The 20,846-nt window shown below is 41.1% G+C and overlaps 1 protein-coding gene and 1 long non-coding RNA gene across 4 annotated transcripts in view; one reads left to right on the top strand and one right to left on the bottom strand.

Moving 5' to 3' along the window:
• Nucleotides 1-489: 489 nt before the first annotated feature.
• NRROS (negative regulator of reactive oxygen species) lies at nucleotides 490-19,888 on the top strand. 3 transcript variants are annotated; one of them, XM_044289189.1, is made up of 3 exons: nucleotides 490-840; nucleotides 8,579-8,795; nucleotides 15,737-19,888. In XM_044289189.1, exons 2-3 carry the CDS (start codon nucleotides 8,688-8,690, stop codon nucleotides 17,675-17,677), a joined length of 2,049 nt encoding a protein of 682 aa, XP_044145124.1. In that variant the 5' UTR covers nucleotides 490-840; nucleotides 8,579-8,687; the 3' UTR covers nucleotides 17,678-19,888. The 3 variants fall into 3 exon arrangements, with proteins under 3 accessions (XP_044145124.1, XP_044145125.1, XP_044145126.1); XM_044289190.1 differs by having other exon boundaries at nucleotides 490-831; XM_044289191.1 differs by lacking the exon at nucleotides 8,579-8,795.
• LOC122934045 overlaps nucleotides 11,870-20,846 on the bottom strand; it is a 28,541-nt gene continuing 19,564 nt past the window's right edge. Inside the window, exon 3 of the long non-coding RNA XR_006388627.1 lies at nucleotides 11,870-12,566. This is a non-coding gene — a long non-coding RNA (uncharacterized LOC122934045). The remainder of the gene's footprint in view (nucleotides 12,567-20,846) is intronic.

The following is a 20,846-nucleotide window of genomic DNA, read 5'->3' on the forward strand; positions in this document are numbered from 1 at the left end:
ATTTTTTGCGACTGCCGCGGCAATCCCATTCATTTCTATGGGATCACCGCTACTCAGAGATCCTGTCCACGACAGGTGTCGCGTGAACAGTGTCGCCATGTAGCCCTTGCCTTAAAGGGGCTATCTTCCAATGAACATTTTATAAAAGAGGCTCAGAACAGTGTAAAATAACAAAGTAGGTAATACTTCTAAAGGTCATTAGTACTAAAGTACTGAAAAACTCTTTAATAAGAGTGCATCTTAAAGTGACACTATATTTTACCATCTTCTAAATCTTGCCCCTAAAAGAAAACTTGGCCAGAAAAACCCATTGAGGTAAAGAAAATTAAATTCACTCCAGGAGATGAAAAAGAAGAACTGCCTATAGATGACGCATGGCCTGGTGACATCTCTCATACATTTTTTTTCATTTCACAGCAGTTCATGTGACTTTGGTTTCCGTTATTTCCTTCCGCAAGATCTAAAATAACCTCAAGAAGCTAGAAATGTGCAGTCCTGCTTCTGAATGTGCCATGCTAACCACATGCACACCTTGCTCTTCAACTAAGTTGCCAAACCCCATGTAACATCCTGGAGATGCCCACATTGGCACTTGCTGACCTCCTATTCTGCGATCACATCGTTTTGACCTCTGCATGGCTGAAGCAGTGGACTTTTTGACTAACTTCTCTGCAAAATAACTTAAGACTAATGTCGTAGGTTAACTTTGCGGCTTTTGCAGATGGGTTACAATTCTACATGCCAAGGTCATTCACTGCCATGACACCACTTCTTCATTCATTCCTGTGGCCCCAAACAGCTCAAGTGGAACCCAAGATGTTGTGCTTTCAGGTATGTGCGGTAAGTGACTCGCTTATTGTGTCTTTTGGGGTTTCCTAGCCCACAAACAGATAAATGAATGAATCAAAGGAGTTGCACTATTAAACTGTTAGTATAGAGAGCATACTATATCTTTTAGGACACTGCAGGTCAGAAGACTTCCTTGAAGTGTAAGCTTGGTAAATGTTAACCCTAGATCTTTAAAAGTAGACAGAATTCTGAAGGAACAGCTTCTTGAAACTATGATGAGAAGATTGAGTCTCTCTAGCCACTGTACTGTATGTTCATCTTCAATAAAACATTCATAGGTGAAACCTCCGATGAACCCAAATCCACATACCTAAGTAATTCTGAAGGTGCTCACCTCAGATTTGGCTAACACATGCCCCTCGATTAAGTTACAGGAAAGCGAATGGGGATGAATAGCTACTCTCAGGTTCCTGTAACTCAACAGTTGAAAGAAATACAACCAATTAGTGGAATTTTCCCACAATGATGGTGGTTTTTCTTTGTGTAGGAAATTCTTGGCTTGTCACCACTACATAATGTTAAGATAATCTGTAAACTAAATTTTTTTTTAGTTTCCACAGTTATGGGCATGGGTACTCCTTATCAATCATATTATGTCATCTAATTCCCATGTATCTATAGAAATCGTAAGATACTCTTTTTGAGCTGGAACGGGGAAAAATAAACCTATTTCGTAGGCTATAGCTACTCATACATTTCCACACTCTGATACCTACTGAGAGATCTGGATCTTATTATTATACATAATATGCTTTACGCTTACAGGTGCGTAGCTAAAGGCTCACGGGCCCTGGTGCAAGAGTCCAGCTTGGGCCCCCCTTCCCTCAGTGCTTTGTGGCCAGGGGCAGGGAGTCACATAGCCTTTGTGCTGCCTGAGGCAAAAATTGAAAGGGCAACCCCCCCCCCCAGTGCATGCAGGTCAAGTTACACCTCTTGACCTAACCCCTTCCCTCCAGCCAGAGGTGTAACTTGACCTGCATGCACTTTCTATAATACTAGTATCTTCTAATGTGGCACAAGGGTCTTTAGGCCCGGTAGTGACTGCTACCTCTGCACCTATGCCCTTGTTCACGCACAGTATTGCAATAAAACAAATTGTCACCACCATCAGTAAAACTCGGTTTGGAAGGTTTCCATCCTTATGTGCCTATCGTGAACCAGATCTAACTTGAAAAACTTGATACAGGCAATAGGTCATCTTGGGGTGACACATTCCCTTTAAGGAGGATGGACTGAAATTTGCCTTTTCTATTATATTTTTTTTTTAAAGAAACAGTTCTAGGTATTTTATAGAAGTGTTTTACTAAAAACCACAGATGCACCACTACTTCATGTAACACCATTGATTTTCAAAGGAACGTGGCCAAAAGGGAGAAATATTCTATGCCTTGAGGTTCCTTTAATCAAGTTGTACACCTAAAGTTGGACTGTAAAACAAAACTTAAACCTCATGGGTAACAAATAATTAGAAAGGTGAAAAATGTATGTTCCCTTTACGCAGACCACTTTAACCAGATTTCCCCATCTGGACATCCCCTTTCCTAAATGAGCTTCTGGAAGCTGTACTAGCAGAAACCCCTAATCACCAGCTATTATTCCTTGGGGAAGCTATGGACACCTATGCATTTCCCCTATATAGGTCACTACTGGGAAAAGATAGTATTGCATTGCATCCATTCACTTATTGCATGCCAAACCATGTGATAGGTAAATGCACTATGTCCTCCAGAGTGCAAGAGGCCATTTGTAGTGCGCATCCGCTCTGACTAATATAAGGGGTTGAATACAGACCCCAAATGCCTCAATGGGACAAACCCTTTAGAGGGCTTTTCCAGGATTTGCTCATTGATGACCTATCTTTAGGATATATCATCCTTAGAATGGGTCATCAATATTAGATCGGGGAGGTCCGACTCCTGGCTATTTCACAATCAGCTTCTTTTTTTTTTTACTAGCTGCAACACAATCAAGTGAATGGGAGTGGTGCTGCAATAACCAGGCATAGCCACTACACAGTGGAGAGTGTCATAGATTGGGTACGCCGTTCCAGCTCCAGATCTAGTAAAAACTGTTGATCTGAGCGGGAGTGATGGGATTATGACTTATATTGATGACCTATCCTAAGAAGTAAGAATTAAGTCCTAGAAAATTAAATATTCCACCAATGTCACATAGGCGTTGTTCCCTATCTTTAGAATGGGACCCCTGAAGTGAACGCAGAACAGCTGCCCCCCCCCCTCATTTCTATGACAGTTCTGAAAATAGCTGAGAACTGGCTCAGCTGTTTCTAGCAGTCCTATATAGGTGAACAGAGAGGAGGCCACACTTGTGTGCAAGCTCTCCATTCATTTCTATGGGAATAATTCAGAACTCCTATATAAGTGAAAAGAGAGCACGCTGCGCGTACGCGGTGTGCTCTTGTTCACTGTGCCCCGTACTAGAGATAAGTGCAGGTCCAAGAGGTGGGACCCGCACCTACCTAACATTTGGGGGGTATCCACACAATGTACCATCTGTAATTTACCTATCATTTAAATCAAGTTTTTATATTAAAGGTTTTATGCCATGATTAATGACAAAGATGAAAATCAAATATTATATAGTGCATAAAAATCACTTTCCAATAAAGTTAGAACCAGCCCCATACCTCCCATGGATCCAGAGCGCTCACCATTCATTGCTCCAGTTTCTGTTCACCATTCATTGCTCTAACAGTAAATATGACTGGTGGCAGGTAAAGGATGGAACTGAGCATGTGCGGCCACCTCAGTGAGGTCGAGAGAGAAATAAGGAAAAGAAAGAACAGGTGGTGGTGATATACAGATAAAATAATATAGAATAACTCAGTGGCTATACAAAATGTTTAATTACATGCAATTACAAAAGTATTCAGATACAGGTGCTGGTTTGTAAAATTTAAAATATTTTTCATGGGACAACCCCTTTAAATATATATTTAGCCCCTTCAGGACACAGTTTTCACTTTAAAGGGGTTGTGTCATCTCAGACAATGGGGGGCATATCGCTAGGATATGCCCCCATTGTCTGATAGGTGTGGTTTCTTGAGGTAAGAACCCACATCTATCAGACAATGGGGGCCGATCCTATCTCGTAAACGGAGCTGGCAAAGTCCCAGAAGGTACACAGCGCAGCGCATGCGAGACAATGGGGGCATATCCTAGTGATATCCTAGTATTATGCACATTTTGAGGTCCAGTGTGGTGATTTATACTGCCTGTGTAAGTAGAGGCTCTGGGGTGAAATAATAAATGGAATTACCAAGAAATGACCCCATTTTGGAAACTACACCCCTCAAAATATTTAAGTTTTCCACAGCCATAGTATTTCAGTACCCAATATGCTGTCACCTGAGATTCATACCACACCATTTGAATTCATAGGCAGGTTCTACTGGGTACAGAAATGCCCAAAACATGGACATAAGCTGCTGTATGAGCACACAGCAGAGCTCAGAAGGGAAGGAGTGCCATTTGGCTTTTGGAGCCCAGATTGTGATGGAATGGTTGTCAGCCTCTACATCATTTGCAGAGACTATGACAGTGGAAACCCTTAATAAGTGACCCCATTTTGTAAACTACACCCCTCAAGCCATTTATCGAGGAGTGGAGTGAGCATTTTGGCACTACGGGTATTTTTCTGGTTCTACGCAGTATGGAAATGCCATAAATGTTGACATAAGCTGCTGTTTAGGTACGCTACAGGGTTCAGGTTCTCTTGGCTTTTGCAGTGCAGACTTTAATGGATTGTTTTACAGGTGAAATGGTCCCATGTTCATATGTGCCCACATTGCTGAGAAAAATGATGTTTTACTATCTGGAAATGAGCCTCTAGGAATAACGGGGTCGTTGTCATTACAGCTAGAGGCTCTACTCTCTCTGCAACTGCCGCACCTTCTGCACTTTTATTAAAAGGACCAGGCAGTGAAAACGTCATCACGCCTGGCCCTGTCAATCAAAGTGCAGAGGGCGCAGCAGTTGGAGAAAGCAGAGCCTCCAGGAGCACCAGCAACGCCTCTAGAGGCTCCTTTGCATATGCTAAAACATAATTTTTCACAGCAATGCGGGCACATATGGACATGGGACCAACACAGATGTCTTCAGCTGCCAAGAGCACATGTAACAGGTCAGCCAGTGTCATAGGGACAAATCTGCTGACAGATGCCCTTTAAGAACACAACAAATACACATTAATGTTTAACGGCAATATACATACGCATTAACTAGCTGTCGGGCTTTTGGAAGGAGGTTGGTAACTACAAAAGTTCAATGTGCAATAAAGTAAATTATCATTAGAAAGATTGGGAGTTTGATGACTCCTTGGCCACGTTCCCCTAAGTGACTAGCTCAGGCATGGCCAACCTGCGCCTCTCCAACTGTTGTAAAACTACAACTCCCACCATGTCCTGCTATAGACTGATAGCTGTAGGTAGTCTGGGCATGCTAGGAGTTGTAGTTTTGCAACAGCTGGAGAGCCTCAGGTTGGACATCCTTGGACTACCTGATCACACACAGGCCCAGCTGCTAAGAACCATCCACTTGACATTATAAGAAAAGATTACACATGCTTGTGTTAAACCAAACACAATGCCCTGTAGAAGTAGCTCATCTCATACTCTGTGCACCCTTGCTTCTCCTGATTCCTCTGCCAGCCCCTCTCTCTCCTTCCTTATTGACAAGGCCAGGACAGATGCCTATGCAGGAACCTGGCCAATCAAGGAGAGGGAGGGGCTAGAAGAAGAAGAAGGGTGCACAGAGTGGCTTGAATCCACCCTCAGTGCACTTAAGTGCTCATTTACATATGGATTAAAACTACTTTTTCTCCAGAATGAAGCAACGGATCCTTAAAGGGGTTTTGCCATCCTTTAAATCAGACATCATACAGTATATGACAATACCTTTCTAGCAAAGCTAGAACCAGCCCTGTACCTCACATGGGTCCATAGATCTCCACATTCACTGCTCCAATTGCTCTGCTAGATTAACTTCACCCTGGCAGGGGATGTGTCCTTTCTGCTGCAGCTTTCTCCCTGTAACTGCCACAACTTCTTAGGCTACTTTCACACTGGCTTTTTTGAACGGTTCAAAACGGATCTGCTTTGCCCTAATGCATTGTGAATGGATAAGGATCCACTGAGAATGCATCAGTTTGGCTCCGTTCCGCCTCCATTTTGCTCTGAATGCGGACACCAAAACTCTGCTTGCAGCGTTTTGGTGTCCGCCTCGCGATGCGCAGCAAAACGGATCCGTCCTGACTTACAATGTAAGTCAATGGGAGCGGATCCGTTTTTACTGACACAATATGGTGCAATTGAAAACGGATCTGTCCCCCATTAACTTTCAATGTAAGTCAGGACGGATTGACTTTGTTCTTCATAATGCAAACGGATCCGTTATGAATGGATACAATCGTTTGCATTATAGGTGCGGATCCGTCTGTGCAGATACCAGACGGATCCGCACCTAACGCAGGTGTGAAAGTAGCCTTACAGAACATATGGCTGATAGTAGGTGAAGATTCAGACGTTTGACCAGCTCAGTCAGACGGACAAAAAAATAAGGAAAAGAACAAACAGCAGGTGGCGCTATACAAATAATTTTTCTTTTTTATTTCTTACTGTCTATACAAAATTTTTGATTGCATGCAATTACAAAAGTGTTCAGATCCAGGTGCTGGTTTGAAAAATGTAGAATATGCTTTTGACACAACCCTTTAAAGTGAAATGTATCATTACATGCAGTTGAGCTAGCCATGCAAGGCATTGTGCCTGGTGTAACGGTGAATTTCCTGGTGACAAACTCACTGGTGAACAACCAACCAAAAATTTAAATTTCAAATTAGTAGTTTATCTTTTTAGTATCATGAATGTAATGCTTTCTATTACATTGGCTGTAGCTTAGTAAAAAGATTAGGTAGCCATGTGTCCATCACTAGTAAGCTGTCTATCCATCGTATATACAGGTCACAGGTCCTTCTAAAAAAAATTGCATATTGTGATAAAGTCCATTATTTTCTGTAATGTACTGATAAACATTAGACTTTCATATATTTTAGATTCATTACACACAACTGAAGTAGTTCAAGCCTTTTATTGTTTTAATATTGATGATTTTGGCATACAGCTCATGAAAACCCAAGATTCCCATCTAAAAAAATTAGCATATTTCATCCGACCAATAAAAGAAGTGTTTTTAGTACAAAAAAAGTCAACCTTCAAATAATTATGTTCAGTTATGCACTCAATACTTGGTCGGGAATCCTTTTGCAGAAATGACTGCTTCAATGCGGCGTGGCATGGAGGCAATCAGCCTGTGGCACTGCTGAGGTGTTATGGAGGCCCAGGATGCTTCGATAGCGGCCTTAAGCTCATCCAGAGTGTTGGGTCTTGCGTCTCTCAACTTTCTCTTCCCAATATCCCACAGATTCTCTATGGGGTTCAGGTCAGGAGAGTTGGCAGGCCAATTGAGCACAGTAATACCATGGTCAGTAAACCATTTACCAGTGGTTTTGGCACTGTGAGCAGGTGCCAGGTCGGGCTGAAAAATGACATCTTCATCTCCATAAAGCTCTTCAGCAGATGGAAGCATGAAGTGCTCCAAAATCTCCTGATAGCTAGCTGCATTGACCCTGCCCTTGATAAAACACAGTGGACCAACACCAGCAGCTGACATGGCACCCCAGACCATCACTGACTGTGGGTACTTGACACTAGACTTCAGGCATTTTGGCATTTCCCTCTCCCCAGTCTTCCTCCAGACTCTGACACCTTGATTTCCGAATGACATGCAAAATTTGCTTTCATCCGAAAAAAGTACTTTGGACCACTGAGCAACAGTCCAGTGCTGCTTCTCTGTAGCCCAGGTCAGGCGCTTCTGCCGCTGTTTCTGGGGAATGCGGCACCTGTAGCCCATTTCCTGCACACGCCTGTACACGGTGGCTCTGGATGTTTCTACTCCAGACTCAGTCCACTGCTTCCGCAGGTCCCCCAAGGTCTGGAATCGGTCCTTCTCCACAATCTTCCTCAGGGTCCGGTCACCTCTTCTCGTTGTGCAGCGTTTTCTGCCACACTTTTTCCTTCCCACAGACTTCCCACTGAGGTGCCTTGATACAGCACTCTGGGAACAGCCTATTCGTTCAGAAATTTCTTTCTATGTCTTACCCTCTTGCTTGAGGGTGTCAATGATGGCCTTCTGGACAGCAGTCAGGTCGGCAGTCTTACCCATGATTGCGGTTTTGAGTAATGAACCAGGCTGGGAGTTTTTAAAAGCCTCAGGAATCTTTTGCAGGTGTTTAGAGTTAATTAGTTGATTCAGATGATTAGGTTAATAGCTCGTTTAGAAAACCTTTTCATGATATGCAAATTTTTTTAGATAGGAAATTTGGGTTTTCATGAGCTGTATGCCAAAATCATCAATATTAAAACAATAAAAGGCTTGAACTACTTCAGTTGTGTGTAATGAATCTAAAATATATGAAAGTCTAATGTTTATCAGTACATTACAGAAAAGAATGAACTTTATCACAATATGCTAATTTTTTTAGAAGGACCGGTATAACACATTGTCACTATGCCCAGGTTATGTATTATTTTTCAATATAAAAGAGGAAACGTGGAAGGAGCTGTGGTCACCTTTGTCACATATGCAGTCACCATTATTTCAGTGTTTGTAGTTTTTAGTAACTAATGTCATTATTTTATTTACATGCATAGAAGCCAGAAAAAAAGCTCCCCGTGAATGTGCCCTGTATACCAGACTAACCACTGATACCACAACAATCACAACTGTCCGCCTTGGTTTAGCAGGACATTTGCTGATGATATGGCCATTGTGTCCTTTTGGTGCTTATTGATATACATGTACGTTTCATTACACTGGAGGAATATTGCTGATGGAGCTAAACATTTCTCGCCAAGTGGCTGCCAGCTGGTAAGTCTGCCCATGTTATACTGGATAAAAGTTATGATATCATTTCACTTCACACTTATCTGATTTCTATAGCAGTCTGTGCATTTTAACTTGACTTTGCTTTAGTTGACAGACAAAACATTTACAGTATAGCCGTACATGGAGCAGCTTTATATACCTTTTATGGCTTTTATTATCTATTATTCTACAATCTTTTATCTTTCAAGCTATTAAAGGGAATCTGTCACCCCGATGTTGGACCATTATCTACAGTAGTACATGAGTACTGCAGATATGGAGTCCCGATCACTATTATTATTTTCCTGCTGCGTTCTGTTCTCCCGCTGTCAGTGCTCACAGCTGCGTTGAAATACATTGTCAGGACTGCAGTGCATGCGCACAGGAGTCCTCTCCATTATGTTAGCATTGGACAGCAGTCTGGACTACGTCTTTCAGTGCAGCTTTGAGTGCTGACAGCAGGGAACCAGGGGCAGTAGGAAAATAAATAGTGATCTGGCCTCCCTGTGAGCAGTATTACTCATGTTGTACTGTATATAATAGTCCAAAATCGGTGTGACAGATTCCCTTTAAAGGCTACATACACCTTTGAAACACATGTGTTACACTGCATCTAAAATATAAAATGAAGCAAGTTTGCAGAGTTGGTTAAAATACACTCGTCAACCTTGAAATTGCAAAACCAAGAAAGAAAATTCATGTAATTATGAAAATTACAGGGTGGATAGACATGTAAATGATAAAACAAATGGAAGCAAAATATTCAAAACATCTTGATTTATTCAGCATTGAGTATGAGTGCCATGTGGAGAAATACGTGCTCTTATACGCCTTGGCATTCTATCAGCGGGGTTATTAATGGTTGTCTGAGAAATGTTCTGTAACGCTGAATTCACTTGGGCACGAAAATCATCATGATCTGCTGCTGGCTGTTTCCTTTACGATTGCCAACCAATTATGTTCATGATGTGCTCTATGGAAGGCTGCTTACAGTAGCACTAGCAACATGTGGCCTTGCTTTGTCCTGTTGAAAAGGGACTTTGGAGAAATGACCATACCAGTGGTTCCACAACCAAATCCAGCAGTAAGTGTACCTGAAATGAAGACTAGAGGGGCCTGGCTACCATACTTTATGCCACCCCACACCATAATCCCAGGAGTAGGACCATTGTGATGTTTACTTGTGAAATCTTCTTAAAGGGCTTCTGTCACCCCACTATAAGTACCCCCAAAAAAGTACCCCAAAAATATAAAATGAGGTTAGTGGGGTGACAGAAGCCCTTTAAAGGCGTTGACCACTTAGTCTCCAGATCAATCTCTGGCTATCATTGTATCCGGGACAAAAGCAGGACTCATAGCTGAAGAGGATAGATCTCCATTGCCATCTTGCTGTGCAAAATGATAGTCTTTGAACACTTGTAGCTGGATGTCCGTCTCTTAGCAAATGCCTTCTGATAGTTTGTGTAGACACTGTTTGCGGCACTGGGCTTTAATTGTGATGTCAGATTTTACTTGCAGTACAGGATGGATCACTATGGAACCCTATGGAACTCTCTGCGGTGGTGATGGTGAGTTCACTAAAAGAGTTCAAGAGGGGCCTGGATGTATTTCTGGAGGGTAATAATATTACCGGCTATAGCTACTAGAGAGGGGTCGTTGATCCAGGGAGTTATTCTGATTGCCTGATTGGAGTCGAAAAAGGAATTTTTCTCCCCTTACGTGGGGAAAACGAGCTTCTACCTCACAGTTTTTGCCTTCCTCTGGATCAACTTGCAGGATAACAGGCCGAACTGGATGGACAGATGTCTTTTTTCAGCCTTATATACTATGTTACTATGTGCCATTCTTCTAATCAGACGATCCGTCCATGCAGAGGTTTGCTTCTGTGAAACTCTTGCTGTCATTCCAGTTCATCGTTGTTCTCCCAACCACCAGGGGAACGTTGAACAGCAGTGACATCTTGGCCTAGGCGCGTAGTTATTTTCCGGAGGGATAAACCAAGGTCTCTCAGTTCAAGAATTGCGTACCTCTCAGTCTGCAATAAGTGGCAATAACTGGTATATTGGGAATAGGAGGCATCACACAATCATCACACACGACTTGATCTGACTTTTGAGGTTTTATGTGGCAAAAAAAATAATTGCATTTAATCTGGCTTTTATGCCTCTGCCACGTACCATCATCTGTAGATCTTAGCAACACCTGCTACCTCCTCTATTTACATCACTTATGGCTTGTCCTTCTTGGTTTTGCATTTGCAATGTTAAGGAGTGTATCATATCCTATCATATAGTGTCTACACCTCCTATACAAATCTACTGTATGTGTCTTCATAACTAAAGATCACAAACAAATCCTGTATTCGAATCTTCCATCGAGTCCCTCTACTAGTTCACCGCCTCTTTGTAGTCAGTATCAATGATGACACAGGGGTCTACTTAGTAGCTGTGTGCACAAAAACAGAAGGATATTTTTAATCCAAGACTATATACAAAGTTTCTTATTTTTATATATATCTCTGTATATTTTATTTTACATGCAACGGGGCAATTCAAAATGGATGCACAAGAGGACAACCACAGAGTGACTTTAATACTAAACTGGCCAAATGCAGTGTGCCATGCTAGAGACACTTTACATATTTTGTTTAGAGAATTTCATTGTCAGCCATTCCATAATGTAATGTTCAGCTACCCATACGTATTAGGACCTGCCAACTATCAGCTATGATGGCTCCATCTGTATCCCTGACAGCTCATAAAGCACTCATTATAGCTACAATCTTCAGTTTGATAAAAATCATTTTGATAAGAATATGTCTTAAATTAGCGTTTATAAGTTGTCATGAGTTCATAAATCGAGCCCTGAAATACTGAATAATTGACCCAGACATATGTAAAGGCACTTTTATCCTTTATTTACAACTAGTCAGTCAGACTATTAATTACATCGGGGTGTATTGTTTAATATGTCCTCACTTACTGGCGCTAATTTCTATCGCACCCCCCATGGTTAACGTCATCTTCTTCATCTTCAACAAGAAGATGACGTTAACCATGGGAAGTGCGATAGAAATTAGCACCAGTAAGTGAGGAGATATTAAACAATACACCCCGAGGTGGATTTATCACGGGAGGCGATAGGTTACTGAAGATGACGCAATAATAAGAGTGCTTAAAAGATCCAGCCACGCCCATCAAGCATATACTGCCCGATCCCCTGAAGACGCCATAGCAGCTGGTGAAACATGTCGGGGGGCAGTGTTTGGGGGAATAGGTTTTAACACAGAAGTGAAGCCTTGCAATCAGAAAGTGTTACCACATAAATGATAGGAGAGGAATATACTGGAAGAGTCTGGAGCCAGCGCGCGCCTGCCAGCCTCCAGTCATACACAAAATAGTAAAAAAAAAAAAACAATAGTAGCTCCAATACGTAGTCAATGGTATGTCGCAGCGATTCCCAAGAGTGAAGTGGGTACAAGTCACAGTTCAGTACATGTGTTTTTGAGGGACCGCGCGTTCCCTATCCAGAAGAATAAACCTTCTTCAAACTTGACACATCCAATTACGGAAACATAAGCAATTTATCAGGTCCCACTATCACCGATCCAGGGCTCCTGTGGGATGTCAGAAAATACGCAAATAGTGAAGTACTATAAATCACCAGCAACCGTTCCCGCGTGATTGTACTCACAAGCGCAGCTTGGTATACAGGCACATCACACAAACTCCAGGGCTTTCCTTCTTATCTTTTTAAGTCTTCTTTTCACCACCGCTAAAAAACATTTAATCGCTCCATTAGTAAAGCACCGTTTGCACAATCAGAGTATAAAAGATTTAATATACTCACAAACGTAAGACAAAAATAGACAGTCAGAGCAGTCTTTACAATCCTGCCCGACCCGGGTTTCGCTCGACGCTTCGTCAGGGAATAGGGAACGCGTGATACACAAAATAGTACCTTACTACCAGTGTGAATGATATAATAATAACAACAAAGAAAAGGCGACACAACTGATAGTTTTAAAGTAGTTTAATGGTCAGTAAGTAAGTTTAATAAGCAACATTAAAAGTTACGTTTTATGGGAATAGACATGTCAAGAAAAGGTAATTATAGTCTGACTAATTGTAACTAAAAGACTGAAATAGTGAATTTGCATGTATTTCCTTAATAAAATACTACAGTGAAGTAAAGAATATGTGATTTTGGTGCGTCTTTTGGAAAACTACAGATCAAGCCTGTCAGTAGAATGCAATAATAAAAAATTCCCCCCAAAGATGTTCATTGCCTTTAAGCATTGCAATGACTTCAGTCTATGCTTCATTCTGTAGGTGACACTTTACACTACCAACTACACACTAGACTAGGGGTGCACAACCCGCGGCGCCCAGAGCCAAGGTTTGCGGCCCCCTTCCTCCTGGACAGAAACACAGCTGATCGTGAGATTTCTGCCTGCAGCGCAGCACGATGGATTATTACAGCTGCTGCCCCTGCACTGTAGCAGGACGGGTCCCCGGCTGTCAGTGACAGCACGAGACCCGAGGAGAAGGCAGAAGCAGTGTATCAGCGCTTCTGCCTTCTCCTCACACAGGTGAGCGCTATGCAGGGTGGACCTGGCTTGGGGGCAGAGGAGTGCAGAGCTGCAGGGTCAGGAGACCCTGATCACCTCTGCCTGTGTACAAAACCCCCACAGCAGGTTGGTTTCCCCTGTCTCTGGGGCTCCTTTGGATGCCCCAGTTACAGTGGAAATAGTGCAAAAATAAGTCTGTGTCCCCAAAGGTCTTTCAGTGACCTCTTGGGGACAAATTATGTGGAAAAAATATATAAAAAAATAAGTTAGAAAATTATTATTTTTTAAATACAATAAATCACAAATAAAATAAAAAATATATAAAATATGATGTGGCAAAAAAAATTAAAATGATAAAAAAAAATACAAATAAAATAAAAAATTAAAAGGAAAAAGTGCAAAATAAAATAGTGTTTACTGCCCCCTAACAGTCTTTTTATGATCCCTTGGGGGACACATTATGTGGCAAAAATATACATATATATATAAAAAAAATATAGAAAGTAAAAGAAATAAAATGTAAAGTGCAAAATAGTAGAGTGTTCATTGCACCCTAACAGTACTTTTATGACCTCTTGGGGGAGATATTATGTGGCAAAAATGTATTTAAATAATAAGTAATAAACTAATTATAAAAAAGAATACAATAAAATATTATTAAAATGCAAATAAAAGTAATAAATTAAAAGGAAAGAGTGAAGAATTTACAAAAAGTGTCAGTGTGATCCAAAAGGTCTTTTTATGACCTCTTGGGGGATATTATTTGTAGCAGAAATATATTAAAAATTAAGTTAAAAAAGATAAAAAAATAATAAAATACATAAAAGAAAAAATACCCACACCAACCAAAACCGTCGCCATTATCGCCCCATTCACGTTAAACTATACATATTATATAACAAAAAAAAGGTAACTAATTATAATAATTTATTTTGGTGGCAGATAAGGAGCTATAGCTTGAAAAAAAATTATAAGGCCCTATGTGTCAAGCAAAAAAATGTTGCAAAAATTATTTTGGTAGTCACAGCACATAAAAAATTTACAACCGTTCGAACGACCACATGCACTAAATCACAAAAAAAAGTGTCTTTTCAGGCCTGGTTATTAAATTGTTAACCAATAAGCGCTTTCCCCAATAGTAAGAGAAAGTGCTTACTGGTTATTGCATGGCACCTGTAACTGGCAGGAGGTGGTAATAACCAGGGAGCGCCATCCTCACTGATTTATGACCAAGTTCCTGCAGCATGGCCCCTAAAACAGAAGATTGATACTTACCTGCTTCATGCCGCCCTTGCCCCCTCTGCCTCCATCTTCCGGTTCCTGCACTTTTACACCTGTCAGTGCATGGCCATGGTCACATACACTGCTCCAGTCAATGGCTGACTTCAGCAGTGACACGCTGCTTGTGGCCACATCACCGCTGAAGCCAGTGATTTGCTGGAGAGGTGCATGTGACCATGGCCATGCACTGCCAAGAAAAAACAGTTCGGGGAGCAGGTAAGTATAACTCTTCGGTTTCAGGGGAATGCTGCAAGAACTTGTTAAAAATTCATTTTTATTGGAAAATCCCTTTAAGCCAGGGGCGGATTGGCCATAGACCTCACAGGGAAATTTCTCGGTGGGCCGATTCTCCACCGCTCCTATTATAACTCCACAAGGTGCCCTACTGCTTTCCACTTCCTGGTTCCTCTCTACACGCAGGAAATTACTGTTGAGGTGCATCACTGCTACTGCCAGTGATTGGCTTAGTAGCCATTTTATGTGTGTGACGAGATGGACCAGGAAGTAGAGATCGGCCGAGGACCGTCAAGTCATGTAACAGGAACAGTAGGGTATCAGTAAGGTATCAACTATCCTATTATTTTATATTATGCAGAGACTTCTGGGGTCATTTACTATTCTGAAATATGCCTAAATTTGGCGTATTCCAGGGGCAGATGAAATCTCTGCGACTTCAACCCTCTCACGTGAGGTCTAAAATTGTGGGCGGAGAAGGGGCTCATCTCTTTCACCATTTTCTACGCCTGTTTAAGTTGTAGAGAATGGTCTAAATGTAAGACAGCTCAGAAGCTGTCTTACATTTAGACCTGGCGCTGGATGCGCCGAAGTTATGGAGAGGCTAGTGTTCTTCATAACTTTGGCGGAACCACCGCCTGCTTTGGGCCTTTATTAAGACCGGCGTCTAAAACGGCGGTCTTAATAAATGTGCCCCTTTGTTTTTCAAAAAAAAAAAATAACAACCCCTCTAATCCTGGCTTCTTCTTTAATCAAATTGGGGAATCATTAGAATTGTTTGTATGGCCAGCTTTACTTTATCATTTATTTTTTTTAGATTTCTTGTGTACATCATATAAATTTGTTGACTCTGCTTTAGGTTTCCAAAGTGGCACGTTGCAGATATTTATGGCTCACGTCAATTCCTCAAGATCTCCCATCTGATATACAAGAATTGCTTGTGGATCACAACTATGTGAAAAGTCTAGGTGAAGATACTTTGCAGCGTTATCCTGATCTCATCAACTTGAGCTTAAAATCCAACAATTTGGGTCATATAGACTTGAAAACTTTTAGGGACACTTCTAAGCTGGAGTCATTATCACTACAGGACAACACTATTTTCAAAAAATATACTTTGGTATCCTTGGGCTTGAGATCTGCCTTATCCCTCAGGTGGTTGGATCTTTCCAAAAACGCTCTTAATGAGGACATGGTACCTACACTTGTTACAAATTTCACATCCCTGGAATATCTAAATTTGGACAATAATGTTATCATGCGTTTGGATAGGTCCTCTTTTGAAGGTCTGAGGAACTTGAGAGAGCTGAGCCTTCAGAGGAATTATATTTACGAGATTGAAATAGGCACGTTTGACAGCCTTGTGAACCTGAAGACCCTGAACCTTGCTTTCAACTTGCTGCCATGTATTGTTGACTTTGGTTTGACACAGCTTCAAATACTCAATCTCAGCTACAATCACATTGAATGGTTCTTTTCAAGGGAAGTTGATGTTGATTTTCAGCTGCAAAAATTGGACATTTCTAACAACCAATTGTTATTTTTCCCTTTTTTACCAAAGAACCATCATTTAAACACATTGCTGCTGTCAGACAACAAAATGAAGTTCTATAGCAAACACTTTGATGAATATTCATCCTTTGCAGAGTTCCTCATACTCGAAAACAATACATCCAATATCACCAATGTTTACCTGTGGAAAGACTTCATCCCAAGTAATCTCTCTACTTTAAATGTTGTGGACTTTAGCAGAAACCAATTTGATTATTTGCCCGATGACTTTCTTGCTGCAATGTCATCTATGTCTTATTTGAAACTCAATTGGAACTGCTTAAAAACATTTGATTTATCAAGTAAACATATTACAAGTCATCTCCATTTTCTAGACCTGAGTAATAATAGACTATCAGAGCTAAGCCTACAAGACAGCAGCTCCAAACTTGATCAGCTCGGATACCTTAACCTTAGCCAAAATAGACTACAGGAGCTGCCCACACAATTTTTCAGCACCATGAACAGCCTAAGCACCCTGGATCTGAGCCATAATCTGATCTCCCTATGTTCTACTTCAGACAATATTGTTGGTTACCAGAACTGTGTGGACCTTAGAAATATACCATCTCTTCAGCACCTTCGCTTGTCAGGCTGTGGGCTAAAATTGGACAAGCAACTTATTTTCCATGGAGCTAGACTAACAAACCTCGATGTTTCCTACAATCAGTTTAAAAGCCTTGACTTTTTGCAAAATACAGTCAAAATGCTTAAATATCTTTCTCTTCGAAAAAGCTTACACTTTGCGGACAAAATTGATTTCTCTGCGTTCCAGAGCTTGACTTCCCTTGATATATCAGAAAATAACCTCACTACATTACCCATGTCAGTAATGGATCTTACTCTTCAGTGTTTGGATATCCATGAAAACAATTTGACTTCAATACCAATATCCAGTTCTTACCAACCTCTCATAAGGAGCCTCAAAACCATTTACCTAAGTAGAAACTCATTTGACTGCTGTAAGTTGAGCTGGTATGACATCCTTAAAGAAACCAATGGTATCAACATCGCTGATCTCAATCAGATCACTTGTAATTTCTCCAAAAGCCATATGTTTGTGCAGGAGCTTCCAGAGTCTGTGATTCAAAGTTGTCAATGGAGAAATGGAGGTGCTTTGTTGTCACTGGTCCTCTCTCTTCCCACTTGTGTGACCTTGTTAGTGGCTTTTATCTTGCTGTACCTTCGATTTAAACGACCACTGCTTAAAATGTTCAAAACAAATTTTCAGACGTCCTCAAGCTACTAAGTTTTCAAATGTCAAAAATGTAGCCAACTGTTTGACCAGGGGGCATTGACTTTGAGGTGTGCTCCTTGTCACTGGAAAGCCTAAGTAGTAGCAGAGATCTTTAAAGAGGACCTTTCAGCTCTCATGACACTTCTGTTTTAGTAAACTACTTGTATTCTCCATAACATAACAATTCTGGCTAATCTTAAAACTCTGCATTGTACTGTTGATCTGTTATTTCTCCTAGAAATGTATGCATACATTGGCAACTGGATGTTACCATTCCTTTTTGTCAAATGGGGTGTGTCAGTGTGTGTAGGAACACCCCCCCCCCCCAACCAGTAACACCCAGTTTTCAGAGGAACGACACATCACAGACTTATGAATAGATGCTCCAGATTTGTTATTTCATAGGTGATACAAATATGTACCTCAATGAACATATCTAGGGTGGGTTACAGGTCTTCTTTAAATAACAAGCCCAATGTTTAGAAAAGTGTGTATTTGTATTATAAAATATATGTTCTAATTGTATTAATTATAAATAAAAGCAACACATTGTAACACAGTTTGCGTCTACACCAGCCTGACATTGAGCTGAACAGATGGGCCAGTGTTGCTCCAATTTGAGTCTGTCACTTAAAGGGGATTTCCAGGATCCCTGTGGTTTTGATGTAGCCCCCCTAGCATCGTTGACCTAATACAAGAATCATACTCGCCTGGTCCCCACTGGTCCAGTCCTGCGTCCTGGCTGTGTTTGACAATCTTCTGGTCCCAGTCTTGTTGATTTCTGACCTGACTGTGGACAGTCACTTGCCATGCTGCAGTCAATGACTGGCCTCAGCAGTGACATGTCCCCTACGGGCACTTCAATGCTGGGTCCCTTTTCGCTGGGAAATCAGTGATTGGCTGCAGCAGTGCATGCAAAAAGCAGCCACAGCCCAGCTGGAAGTCATCAAGCCTGAGACTGGAAGACTGGCGACTACAGCCAGGGGACAGGACCAGAGCAGTTGGGACCAGGTAAGTGTGTTTCATGTATTAGGTCAACCATGCTAAATGGGCTTATTAAAAACCCAGGGGATTGTGCAGAACTCCCTTCAGTTTGTGAAATTACAAATGGCAACACTGAACTGCAATCACATCTGGAAATCCTTATTTGTTTGCCGAGACTTAGATGTTAGAGTTGGGAGAGTTTTGGATGTACCAACCTGTTGAAAAATGCTAGAGCTTAGAACACTGCCCCGGGGTGAAATTAGCAGGAAAGTCATAGATCTGTTCATCAAAAATACATTTGGTTTAAAGGGAAACCACAAGAGAATTGATGAATCAGTAGAAACTGTAATTGTCACATTAATCCTTAATAAAAACCTAAAATTAATTTTAAAAATAATGTAACACATTTGTATAGTCTATACTTGGTTATCGTCAGCCACTATTGCATCCATTAGTTGTCTACAGTGCAGATCAGATCAATAACATATGAGATGCCTAAAATAATCACAGTGTATCATTAAGCTACTGTATGTTCCCATCTTAACTAGATATGAGTCAGTTAGACGTTAATTGTTAGAATGAAGGATGCACACATACTGTACTATAATATGCATAGAAAAGGAGCCCCATACAAAATCCATAGTGTCATTGGGATCTCTTCCTTCAGGCCACCTTTCCAAGAACATGAAGGGATCTGCATTATCTGCCCACCTCCTATGACTTATAGGTTTGTTTTCCTCCCCTTTGCTTATTATAGTGCCCTCCATTCATTCCTATGGGAGCACCGAAAATAGCTGAGCGGCGGACTTGGCTATTTTCAGAAGTCCGGGCTCCGTTCTAAGATGGGGTGCAGGTCCCAGAGGAGGGACCCGCACCTATCAGACATTGGCTGCATACCCTAGCGATATGTCCCCAATGTCCAAGATGGGAATACCCCTTTAAGTTATTATTCATGAACTTTAATTATGACAATAGAAAATCACCATGTAGGTATACCAAAAGCAAAATGGCCAAAAATACAATGTAGGTATAGCTATGATGACAACACATAAGGTAAACCCATTTAAGTTTTACCTCAGCAACATTTTATAACTTTCCCCAAAGTGCTTGGGAAACATGAGTTCTCCGCAGGTTCCTTGCCTGAGAGGGAATCTGTCACCAAAGACCTCCATATCCAACTGTTTGCGTAGACATATAGCTGTGGTTCACCTGATTAAAACTCTGTTTGTCTTTAGTTGACCCTAGGCTTTTTTCTTGAGTTATATTTTTTCTTAAAATGCAAATTAGGCCTTTGGTGCAATGAGGGCATCACTGTTGCTCATTTTGCACCCAGGATCCGCTCTTTTCTGTGGCCAGCTTTGATTGATAGGACCAGGCAGTGGCAAAGTATATTTTTAAGAGCCCACCCTATCCAGGGTCAGTTAACAAAAATGTACAAGTGTGGGCTCATAGCCTGCATGTCTCAATGGTTGAGTGAGAAAAATAAGGTTTGGATTTGAATATGTTACTAATTTCATAAGATCAAGTGATAAACAGACTAATATGTCACCCTTGTCGGAAAAAAAAACTGATTATAAAAGAGGAACTGTTCATGTATTTAATAAACTGGCTGGAAAAACAGAACAGCAGCAGATAAAATGCATGCATTGCCTTCATCCCCAGATGTTATCAGAATATTGAGTATGCTGGAAAGGAAAAGGAAGTCTAAGGGTATGTTCACACAGCAGATTTGTTAACCTGAATTGGATATGCAGAAATCTATGCAGAGGTGGGAGTCAAATTTTAACAACAGGTTTGCTACTTCGCTGATAAATATATACATGCAGGGGTGTACAGTGCACAGAAAGTCATTCCTACTCTTATGATCAACTAAAACAATTACAATATTTAAATTACCCGTATAGAAATATGGAGGCTAAATACATAGTTTTGTACAAAAGCAGCCAGGATTGGTTGTCTTAATAGGACAAATAAAACTAGTACCCAAGTTGAAACATGATTCCTTTAGCCATATGTTCTTGGCAGACAACCACAAACTTATCTCCCACCTTGAACTTATGTGACTTGTGGTGGAGATTGGACTTGTATTTAGCACAAACACTCCTGGAAGGTAAAACTTCCAGTTGGTAAAACCTTTAGGGAACCATGGCTGAAGAATTGTCCTTCTCCTGGGTAAAGGGTTAGAAAGCCAATATTT

Source organism: Bufo gargarizans, chromosome 4 (genome assembly GCF_014858855.1).
Source record: "Bufo gargarizans isolate SCDJY-AF-19 chromosome 4, ASM1485885v1, whole genome shotgun sequence".
In the NCBI taxonomy this organism is placed as follows: Eukaryota; Metazoa; Chordata; class Amphibia; order Anura; family Bufonidae; genus Bufo; species Bufo gargarizans.

What these genes read in the sequence shown, in the direction of transcription:
- NRROS (XM_044289189.1), top strand. Translation starts at nt 8,688, where the DNA reads ATGGCCATTGTGTCCTTTTGGTGCTTATTGATATACATGTACGTTTCA. An exon ending in CGCCAAGTGGCTGCCAGCTG is followed by an intron (nt 8,796 to 15,736) that starts GTAAGTCTGCCC and finishes ACTCTGCTTTAG; the next exon opens with GTTTCCAAAGTGGCACGTTG.